The sequence below is a fragment of the Lipophrys pholis genome (genome assembly GCF_963383615.2).
Source record: "Lipophrys pholis genome assembly, chromosome: 13".
Classification (NCBI taxonomy): Eukaryota; Metazoa; Chordata; class Actinopteri; order Blenniiformes; family Blenniidae; genus Lipophrys; species Lipophrys pholis.
In genome coordinates this window covers 9,421,431-9,433,527 of record NC_137632.1, presented here as the reverse complement: position 1 = coordinate 9,433,527, position 12,097 = coordinate 9,421,431, and the positions used below count along the sequence as shown (strand labels likewise).

At 39.5% G+C, this 12,097-nt stretch overlaps 1 protein-coding gene across 1 annotated transcript in view; it reads right to left on the bottom strand.

The window, feature by feature from the left end:
* Positions 1-803: 803 nt before the first annotated feature.
* nalf1b (NALCN channel auxiliary factor 1b) overlaps positions 804-12,097 on the bottom strand; it is a 97,897-nt gene continuing 86,603 nt past the window's right edge. The window contains exons 2-3 of the mRNA XM_080477867.1: positions 4,771-4,942; positions 804-2,748 (exon numbers count right to left, since the gene is read on the bottom strand). Of these exons, the coding sequence (XP_080333993.1) occupies positions 2,447-2,748; positions 4,771-4,942 (474 nt within the window). The 3' untranslated portion in view covers positions 804-2,446. The remainder of the gene's footprint in view (positions 2,749-4,770; positions 4,943-12,097) is intronic.

The following is a 12,097-nucleotide window of genomic DNA, read 5'->3' as shown; positions in this document are numbered from 1 at the left end:
ATAAGCCCTTTACTTGATGAGACATTAATTTGATGCTGGGAAGGAGGAAACTGGACGACGGTGGCGGGGCATGCTACAGCAGCTGATTTGGGGATGTGGTGCCGATAAAGGAGAAAGTGAAGCTGAGAATAAAACCTTGCACAGCCTTGCACATGCAGTTGGTGTATCGCGCATTGGGACTGAACAGAAACAAACTGGGTGCAGAGTGGCATTATCACGTGGGACTGGATCGATGCAATGAGCCGGGGAGCAGGAGTCACATTAACCTGCATTCCTGCAGCCAGGAGGCGATCAGTCGCAGCCAGGAGTTGACATTTTCGCCTTCTTACATCTGCCGCAGGGGGGATTGAGTTATAGTAAACAAATTCTGACAAGTCTTAAAAGGTAACATTCAGTCATCCCTGTTTTCTTTAAATGCAAAAGGCCTGAGATTAAAATCCAACTAAGACAGTTTCACTCCAGGGGGCAAATTGTGTTTTCAAGCGGTGTTTATGGGATTAGGTGGAAATCACATAATGTAAGTCACCCCCGTTAAGCTGACAAGACAGAATAACCTTCGAAACCATTTTCTTTTTCTTTCTTCCTAATGGATGACTGGATACTACCTTTATAATCTAACTTAAATGGAGTAACAGTATTGAAGATGTTCATCTGGTCATCAATTAGGCTCACTGAGTCATCTGTGACTAGATCCTGAATGGGGTTTTGGTAAAGAGAAACAAAATAAGCTTTCTTTTGTTAGGTGAGATAAATTTATTCAGTCTGTGCCTTTTTTTTTTGTATTTTCTTTTTTTTTTGGAGGGGGGGGGGGGGGGGTGGATGTGTTTTCTGTGCCCAAATTAAAACTGTAAGATATTCCAGATGTAGTACTTTAGCAAGTATTATAAAAGACTTGTAGATTAAAATCGAGCCTTTTCACTAACCGTCCCACTTCTGCTCGTGTTGATATGCGTAGTAAACATTTTCTAGAGGTACTCTGGTCTTCTCATTTGTTCATAAACAGTCAAAACATGAATCAAGCTCTCATAGCGCAGCTGAAAATTACTCCAATGACTCAGCACATGCAGATTCAACTAAAAAGGAAGGTGGAACGTATTTTTTCTTAGTACCATCATGTTTTCTTTCCAATATCAGTTTGTTGCTTTAGAGTTAGTTTGTTCATGTGGCTCTATTGTAGTTTTAACTTAGAAAACTTAGAAACATGAAAAAGTCCAGGAAGAATTCGTGTTTTACAATCATACACTACCGGGAGTAAGAAAATACTCTATAAAGTTGCTGTGATTTGGTTGGGTTTATTCAAACTGACCGACGGTACATCGCATCTCAATTAACCTTTATTTAAGAAGGTTAATAGAGGTGAGACTAATAATAATAATAATGCTGATATATTCTATTTGCGATTAGGGTGGAATGCATCGTGTTTATGCACAGTTGAGCCATGTGTTGTTGTTTTTTTTTTAACCGATGCCAGTCACAGACATCTTTTGATCCCTGGAAACAGTCTTATAATAGATGAACTATTATCTCACAAAACAAAGGGAGGGATGCCATAAACTCTGCGTCGACCAAGAGTTTATTACAGACACCAGAACCACATTCAAAACCCAGTGCACTTTCGAAGGATTTTGGCCAACGAACTTAGCATGGCGGAGCAAAGTCACATCTGAAGGGGGGTTGGGGTTGGGGGTTGGGGGTGGGGGTAGGGTGGGGGCGGGGGCTCTATAAAAACATCAGCTGCACCAGCGTGTTAGGTAGGCTCTTAGGATACGAGTTAGCATCACGCATTCCTCCTCTCAAACACGCACGTTTGCACATGCACACTTAATCTAGAAAAAGAAGCCGTCTCTTGTTCTCGCTCGCTCGCTCACTCGCTCGCTCACTCGCTCACTCACAGGCATGCACACACACACAAATTTGCAACAATTTTTTTGTTTGTTTGTTTTTTTGTTGTTTTTTTTTTTTTGCGACACATTTTTCCATCCTGTTTCGAGAACAACACTTTCTTCCTGTATGAGAGACCCGGAAACAAAGACAAAGGATGAACATTAAGAGAGAATATGATTGTGTTATTCCATAGTCAGCCAGTGCAACAGAAACCAATAACTGGAACACAGTGTAAAAAAGCGTAGTGAGAGAAACTCAGCCCAAACGAAAGCTGATCTTCCCTCTCAACAAAGGCTGTGGCATTGTCCTCTTTTCCCTACCGGAGGGACTGGATGGATCCCTCAGTACGTCTGCGTGTTCAGTGATTTATTCGTTTTGATTGATTTGTGTGTCTTTCATCCCAATGCGTTCCCACATTTCCCGTTGGCCAGAGAGTGTTACAGAGTGTCCACAGGCACACAGCTCCAGCCGCTCACGCAACTGCGGCTGTAATTTTCCACAACTGTTGCCATGGCGAGGGATTCCCCCACCTCAACAACCTCACCTCCTCCTGGCAGCGCCATCACTCCTCATTGGCAGGGCTCTCCTCCAGAGGCGCGATGGTGGGGAGACCCAGTCCTGTTGCATTGTGAGATGCAGTGAGGCTGGCAACAGTGTGTAGGAGGACAAGGACGAGCAGGCAGAGTTTGAGCCGGCTGTTACACAGTCTGCAGGCTGCCGAGGAGCTGAGGGAGGTGCGGTGCTGGCATGGCGGGTGAGTTCTTTTCAGGGTCCCCCGGGATCGGTTGTCCACTTTCAAGTCCCACCGCACGTCGCAGCACTTTGCTTCTGGGTCCACGCCTGATGGGTGGTCCTCCAGCAGCCCTGGGGGTGATTTGGAGAAGTCGGGGTGGAGAATGAAAGAGTAAGAGACGAGACAAGGGAGCATAGAAATATTCAGGAAATAAAAAAGAAAAAAAATACATTTTGTACAAACAAATACTTATTCATTTAGACAATCCAACCACAATATCCATGGTTGATAGATTCTTGATTGTATGTATGTATGGTTATAGCTGTTTATGCTGTATGTACAAAAAGATGTTAGATATTTACAGCATTCCAAAGCACAACAATTCAATGTCAACAAAAAAGTTTTTTCCTTTACCTTTTTAAAAAAAAAAGTTTTCTGAGGCCGCTGCATGATGAGATTTTAACTTGGATGCTGCACCTGATGGCTTTCCTTTAATCTGCTGTACTATGTTAAACAATAGAAAGGTTGACGACACACGGATAAACCCGGTGCTGTCATGAGTGATCACAGCCAGTGAGCGAGCTCAGGTGATGAAGTAAACTTTTTTTTTTTACAGTCAGTTTGATGATTAGCAGCTCAACTGTGACTAGAAAGATCAAGTAAATTACTGTGTGCACCTCACAAAGTCTACATGTATGATTCACACAATGACGGTGCGTACATACATACATACATACATACATACATACATACATACATACATACATACATACATACATACATACATACATACATACATACATACATACATACATACATACATACCAGGAATAAACAATTCTCAAATTCAAACTCATTTTGAAGTTTATAACCATGGCGCGTGATACTCAATATGGCCACCAGAGGGAAGCATCAACCTGTATAACCGCTTTCACAGTCCAATTGCTGGGATTCACCCCTAATATAAAGTATATGCGAAGATCGGAATCAGATTCTGATACATCTAATCATTGATTTTGATTCAGAACTGTGCAGGTTTGTGTTCAATCCAGGAAGATTTACTTTATTGATTCATTTGGAGAATTCACTTCTCTGTATTTAGCCCATCCTGTGTATAGTCACCCACACTACTGATACTAAGAGCAGATGAAAGTGAACATATCAAGTTTTGGAGAGACAGTTTTATGCCTAAATATGTCCCAAACAGCTGTTTTAGTTTTATTTTTTTGTCGTAAACCATGTCCTTTAATAGTGAATTGGAGCTTGGTGTACTCTCCTTGTCGAATTAGATTTAAGACGTTTTGCAAATCCAGTTTAGTGTGTTTATTTGTTATTTGAAGGCTTGTTTTTTGCAAGTGGGCATGCCCACCAGTGTAATTTTGGAAACTAATACTGCACTTGTACAAATGTCATTTCTAAAAGATAGATGAATAAAAAAAAAAATCAACATTTGCAACTATTGTTTTGTTTGTTTGCCAAGAGATTGGAATCCGTGACAATGTTCCAGCTGTGATGTCCATTTCATTGTATTGATCAACTTCCAAACTCCAGTGGAAAAGTATTCATAAGTAAATTATACTCAAGAATACTTTTTCATTACTTTAGACATGTTGCTATTATGCTGCAAAAAAAACCAACAACAAACAAAGAAGCTTTCCAGTAAAATAATCATTGTTCCAACAAAATATATGTTATCAAACACCCTTGCTTTTCATGCTAAGATTAGACTTATTACCGCAATGCTCCATTGTGCAGCTTGATCTCAGTGCTCGGAATTATTAAGCGGAACGTAATTAAGTAGAACATCCTGCAACTGGAATGTCACGACTGTTTGCTCCGTGTCTGGTGAAGTATTACTGACCGAGACCTCAGCCCTGAGCAACAAACTCGTTCACTCCCCGTATTGTGAGTTACTGAAGCTTAATAGATGATTTCAAGCCAGTGAAGTTGGAAGGAGCAGCTGAGGTAAGAGGGGAGCCTTTTACTAAACGCACTTCAGCCTGCACCAAAGTCTCACTCTACTTTACTAATGTTTTTTTTTTGTTGTTTTTTTTTTTTTCCTGAATGAAAAACAACCTTCACAGGGAACAAACACAAAAGAAAAAAAAATACAAGCAGAACATTGGGTGCACTGTAGGGCGATGGTTTTGTACCTGTGCATATAAAACTGGGGCTGCCTCCGTGAATGAGATCATCATTGTCGGGCAGAACGAAGGGGCACCGCTGTTGCACCTCCAGGCAGTACTGACCACAGGGGATTCGCTTGCTGCAGTGCTCCTGGGTGGTCTGGAAGTACTGAGAACACAGCCAGGGCTTATAAACCATCTAGGTGGAAGACAGAGAGGTGAGAGGATATTGATGAGTTAGGATGGGGGGGAGGGTGCATTGGATGATACGCATACACACATGCACATTCTCACATGTACGTGCATCATCATGACCTCTACAGCTATCGATTTCTCAGAAGTGATCCTAATGTGCACTGTTACATGTGGCCGTTGCTGGGCTTTGACCGTTTCATCTAAAGTATAACCCATCTCTCTTTCTCATCACAATTTTTTTTTTAACAAGGGTAGCTTTTGTTGTTTAAGGCCCTTGCATTGTATCTGACATAAATGTTTCCACAATTTAGCAAGTTTGAATAGCATCAGAGCTCCAAAGACTGACTTCACACACTCTTAACGATTCAGTCCAGTACCCTGGTATCAGTTTACAATCACAAACATTAAACTAAAGAATGGATCTTTTCACATTTATTCAGAAACTGGAATTAGAGGACAAAATCCAAGCTGGAATATCTTTTTCTGAAGTCATTTTGCATTTGGGTTGGCTTTAACAACTGTCAGTGGAATAATAACAATTAAAAAAAAAATCAACACTATTGTCGTAATACATCAAATTAAGTTTGTTTTATCGGTGCAGAGCTCACTTAAGTAAACAATGGGTCGAGAGGGTCAATTGTCTTTAATAGTGAAAAATCCACTGTTTCACTAACATGAACAAAAAAAGAAGCTTGAAATCAGCATGCTCACATCTCGTCGTTCATTCAGCTCATGTGCATCCATATAACACATCATCTCTAGATAATTAACGCATGCAATAATTGCTTGCAGGCTCTTCTTCGTGGAGATGGAATGAACACCTGTGAGACAAAGGAGGCCTAAGCCATAAACCTTAAGAACATAATGACGTGTAAAAACACTGAAACGCTGTAAATGTGATAAGATCAGACATGCATATGCCGTCTATACTTGTTGTATGGTGAATTAAAGCCATGCATTTTATCAACACCCTCAAGTTTTCCATGAAAACAGAAAAAAACTGAACTGAATAAAGGCAATTTGATGATTAATGTTTACATTGTATTGTGATTTCCACAAAAAAAGAAACTCCCAACTAATTCACAATGTTGACATGGGCTGCTATTCTTGGAGATAGAACAACATGATCTCTCCACTACTGCGGCCATTCGTTAAGGAAGGGTTAAATATAGGCAGCTCCATATGAAACAAACTGTGATATATTTGAACACATTTCCGTCAGAAACAACATTGACTTCTGCGGGGATGTCAGCTATAGTAGGATCACATTGTCTGGCTTTCCTGCCCCGTTCACTTCCTCTCCTCCCTTGGTTGCTTTACTTTATATGGGCACCGATCGCTGCACATGGGAGCAGCTCTGACCAGCTATGATGTTTCTCTTGCCAGCACAAAAAAACTTTGAGGACATAATGTTTCTAATGCATCCCACCCACTAACAGACGCCACTTCATTCACTTCACCCGTCAGTGGTCATAATGTTCTGGCCGACTTGTGTGTGTTGTATCTGCTATGGTACGCTTTTCTTCTACTTTATGGATAAACAAATGTCACACGTGTCGTATATTGTCAAGCTTTGGCACTTAACCGTCCACTAAAGAATTCCCAGTCTTCTAAATGCTGAATAAATGAAACGGTGTCACAGTGTTAATTCACTGTGTATTCGACACAACATTTCTACCTACGCTGGGTTAAAATGGAAGCTGCGCTCTGTATTTGTTGCCATGGTGAAAATTGGAGCTCCATTGATGATTCCTGCTGCGCTTCATTTATTTATTTTTTATCCTTTCTTATTCACCATTTAACTGAGAGTGAACTGGATTCACCCGATCCGGTCAGCTGGTGTTGGGGAGCTCAGCGATAGCTGCTGTTAAGCCTGTTTGCATCAAAACCACTTGAAAACACAGCAGATGGAATTTAGCTCATAAACACTTAATAACACAAACACTGCTGTTCATGATGAAACATAATAAATGGTAAATCACCATTTTTTTTTATTTATAAATTTTTCTTTAATGTGCATGCAGGAGTGATTCAAATATACAGTGTTTGGTTGTTTTGTCATGGTTTGTCGTGGCAATGATGTTTGCGTGTCGCCGTTTTGGTGACACCGATTCTCTCACCTCTGCAAGTGCACGAGTGGGTACAAATGATGTACTTAGCACCTTATTTTTCTCTTCTGGTGTGATAAGGTGTTTGCCTCATTGTTTGGTATTATCAACTGCAGTAATTAAGTGGCATTTCCTGTTAAACACCCCCAGGGACTTTCAGGTGAGCTCGCACCTGCTCAGAGCTAATCATCACAACTAAAAACAATGCACCGAACCACAGATCATATCGCGCCGCCGTGACGGGCGGTTATACTTCGCCATTTGTGTGTGTGTGTGTGTGTGTGTGTGTGTGTGTGTGTGTGTGTGTGTGTGTGTGTGTGTGTGTGTGTGTGTGTGTGTGTGGGTGTGCCCGAGGCTTTATGTTTTGAGTAAATATGCATGTGTGTATACAAGATGTGTACATTGATATCACAGTGCATACGCGAGGTGTACACACTCTGGCCTGCAGGTCAGCTGCAGTGCAATTTTCATTTTTAACAGCACGGCAGTGCAACCAACGGCTCTGGAGCCACATGTGGCTTCTTTAGGCGTCTGGAGTGGCTTCTTGAAGCGCTGACAATAACAAAAACAAACACTAACACTAACAAAACTAAAAAAAAAGACTAATTTTCATTCAATCATATAATTTCACTCACGTTTTATCTCCTGGCTAAAACAGCTAATATGGCTAAAACCACTAGAAAAGCTTAAAATAGTTTGTCTTTTTTAAATGGCAAAAATGTCTAAAACAGTTCAAAGGACAGCAGGTAAAGGAACACAGTTGCTAAAAATGGAAAATCAAAGTGGGTAAAACAAATATATCAAAACACACACACACACACACACACACACACACACACATATATATATATATATATATGAATGAATGAATGAATAAGAGAGAGAGAGAGAGAGAGTGGGGGGGGGAACTACTACTACTTAAAAACAACTACAGTGGAACCTAAGTGCTGACCATAAATATATATAAAAGCAGAAAGTGCAAACAATAAAATACGATAAAAAACAATAAAATGACAACGGAACTCAAGCTGCGTTAAAAGCCAGGGACTAAAAATGGGTCTTAAGATGAGTTTTAAAAATGTGACAGTGAAGGGGGCTTGTCTGATGCGCAGTACTGTACGCAAAACAGATGAGATGAATGAATTGGATAAAACAACTTAAAGCACTAGAAAATGTAAAAAAAAAAAAAAAAAGTAGGGAAATAAAAACAATTGCGAAAAACAAAAGTGCAAAAGTTAAATATGCGCCAGACAATATATTTTTTTTTTTTGTGAAAAGTGTCAAAAACATCTATTTTGGTCCTGAAGGTTTCAGACCGGGATCATCATTTTTTTTGTTTGTTTTTTGGGGGGGAAAGAAGAGACTGAGAAACAAGCAGAGCGACTCCACACATCCTGAGTAATTATAACTTTAAATCAATTTGTTTGTACTGACCACAGGACTCTATTTTTAGAACATGCCGCGAGTTAGCATCTCAACAAAAACTAAAATAATCAAAGAAAGATGTTCCTGCTGGTTACTAAAAATGACAGAACTGTAGAAATACAGGGTAGCAGGAGAGTACAGAAAATCCCTGACAATGCCAGGGATATATTTCAGCTTTACTGATTAACCCTTTCAGGTGATCCATGAATACAAGAGGAAAAACAGCTTCAGTCATACTGAAAATAAAAGTTTAATCATTCAGTTTAAATATATTATGTTCCTGAAAATTTGTATTATATCACAATTTCTTGTTTCTAATATAATAATGTCCTAATAATGTGGACATGTTGTTGAGACACATTACCTGAGTTGTCAGTCGTAATTATAGTAAAATACATTTTTAGAACGTAGAAAGCCTTGGATTTATCCTTGGTAACTGTTTTACAACATTAATGTCGACCGCATAATAAAATGTTCCATTATCTAGGACATTATAGAGCATTATTGGTAGAGTGAATATGCATTACCATATCATTTACGCCGTGTCCTCTTTTCATCTTTTGTAGCCAATAAATTGTAACAATGTTCTTAATTTTAGCAAAAATAAATCTGACTTAATATCTAAATTTCCCAATTATTTTTACACGATGTAATAAATGTGGTTCAGGTGTAACAAATACTTTGAGTAGTTTTGGGGAGAGTACTAATCAATAGTTATAACCGAGTACAAATGAAGGACTGTAACAGTAATTGCACTCTATCAAGACTTCTGGATCAAATCTTTATTGTAGCATGTGTCTTTTATCTCCAGCATAATACAGTGATTAATACCTCAAATATAAAACCTGAAAGTGACAGAGGGACTGGTGGGTGATATCCGTTCCGAATATTACACACTGATAGGCATGTTATATAGGCATGACTGAACATGTGACTGGACACACACACACACACACTCACTCAGAACACATTTACACACACTGTACAAACAGACATGGCTTGGTGCTAATAATTAGATGTCAGGTTGAAGATAAGGCTGGATCGCGCACACACACACACACACACACACATACACACATACACACATACACACACACACACACACACACACACACACACACACACACACACACACACACACACACACACACACACACACACACACACACACACCCATTCTAATCAGCTATCACACCATGAATGTCACGGTAGCAGAATGTGGTTACATTACCTAATGTCATATCGTGCATATGTTATGCTAATATTGCTAAATTATCAGTACCCCCTGTGTATATTTATGTGTGTGTAGAGTACAGTGAAAACATTTTAGGGACATTATATTGATTGAGTCACATTAATGAAAACAGGATGGAGGCTTGTGACAAATATAAATATGCAGTATGATAAGAAGTATAGTCAATGAAGTCTACTATGAGTAGCAAAATAAGGTACTATTTTATTGTACATTTTGATTTGGTTGCTTGTAAAAGTTCAAATAGATCCAATACTCAGATTTATGAAATAAATTCTCCCTTTACTGGTCTCAAAGGACTTTGTACAGTGTCATTCATACATTTATTGGCTATTCTTCTGCTGAAAACGTGGTTTAATACAGACATTCAGAACAGATGTTGGAAGAAAATTCATGTGCAATTAATACTTTCACTTTCACTGTATGGATATGTGTGTACACCAGCCAGATACTCTCACAGAGGTGCATACAGCTTAATGGTGGAAATGTCAATTCACTTTTGGAGCGAAGTACACAGAAACAGCTTTCAAACAATAAACGTTATAAAATGCAATTTCACAGAAGTTTCATAGCACTCACCACTGCATTGTCGCCAATTACACACTCACTCACACACACCGACACTAATTGTTGCAAAGCAAGGTGCTCACTCTGGGTTCAGTGTCTTGTCCAAGGACACTTCAGTGTATTGACAGGCCGAGCCGGAGATCGAACCCGCAGTAATGGGATTGGAGGGCAAGCTGCACTCCCACCTGAGCCACGGATCACCTTGACAGCAACATCAAAGGTGCTGCCCCACACATGCGTACGCGTAAATGAGAATTCACGAAACCCCTATTCTATAATGGAACTCACGATGTCCTCTAACTTTTTACAAAAAAGGAATATTATCATTCATACATGTTACCTGGCGTCAGTGTATCAGTGAATGGGCTTGATTAGTGTTATTGACGTCACACTAAAACTTTCTCCAAAATGAGAAGAAATTGTCCTGAAACGTCCAACATTTATTTAACCCTTTGTTGCATTATTGTGGTGGTAAATTGATGAACACAATGCAACATTTACTAGATATGGAAGCTGGATTATTGCTACAAGATGAATACAGTAAGGATATTGTAATCTGAGCGTGTATCAATGGTTCTGAGTCACCGTGCACTATCAACGCGTTGTTCAGGTAACTGTGCGTGCTGTAGCTGTCAGGACGGGAAGATAAAGACGAACTGAGGAAAAACGCAGGCTGTCCTCTCTCAGATACTTATCATGCCACATTAACAACACTGGCAGGAATCACTGTCAAGATTTGTCTGTTTTGGTATTCATCAGATATGTTGGTGTTCAGCAGAATGTCAGAAAGGAACATGAACATCTAGGTTTGTCTGGCCATGTGCACTGAGAAACAGAATGAGGAGAATGAGAATCAGAAGCAAATAATCGATAACTTGTATCAAGGATTACATTTTAAATATCACGCGTTTGCTTTGGTTCTCACAGATGGATAACTAGGCTGTGGGCTGGGTCAAGTGGGGGTGGTGGTTGGTTCAAGAGAAATATATGCCAATTTTATACATTTAAATACGAAATACACTGAAAGGATTTCGTATGCGGGTACATCCACATGTTGCTGTTATAGTAACTCGTTCCTTTTAGTTCAAGTTTAGTCAACAAACCTTTTACCCTGTCTAATCTATTATTGTGTATTTCATTATGAGTTCTAAAACTAAACTAAATTATTAATACTTTATTACTTTTTAATACTTTACTCCTTGGGGAAATTCCTTCTTTCACATTTACCCATTTTAGTTCTAGAATGTAGTGGGGAGGCACATTACGACGCTAGGGGAGCTGGTGGGGGGGTCAAGGGTCATGCTCAGGGACCCACAGTGGTGACCAAGCTGCTAAGCCTGTCAATTCCTGTTATTTGTATTTGATCTCAATTAAATTGTTGTTAAAGTGTTTTTTTTGGCTGATATTTTTGTGTGGTAGTAATAATAATAATAATAATAATAATAATAATAATAATAATAATAATAATAATAATAATAATAATAATAATAATAATATACTCACTATTATAATACTAGTGGTTTTACACTGTTGCTTCATAGTGAACATACCAACACTGTGCATTTGAGGATTAACTGTTGACTCTAATCTGTCCTGGGATTGGCTCCAGCGCCCTGCAGTCCTTTGTCCTTTGGATGACGCTGTATAGGAAGATGAATGGATGGATGAATAACACTAAAGCCTATTTCGGAAGACAAAAACACTACAGCAGGTTCGATCTGGGTGTCAACTACTGAAAGTCCACAAAACCTCACAGACAGACTGTCAGCGGGACGCTGAGTGTGTCAGTCGGCAGCACATCCATCTT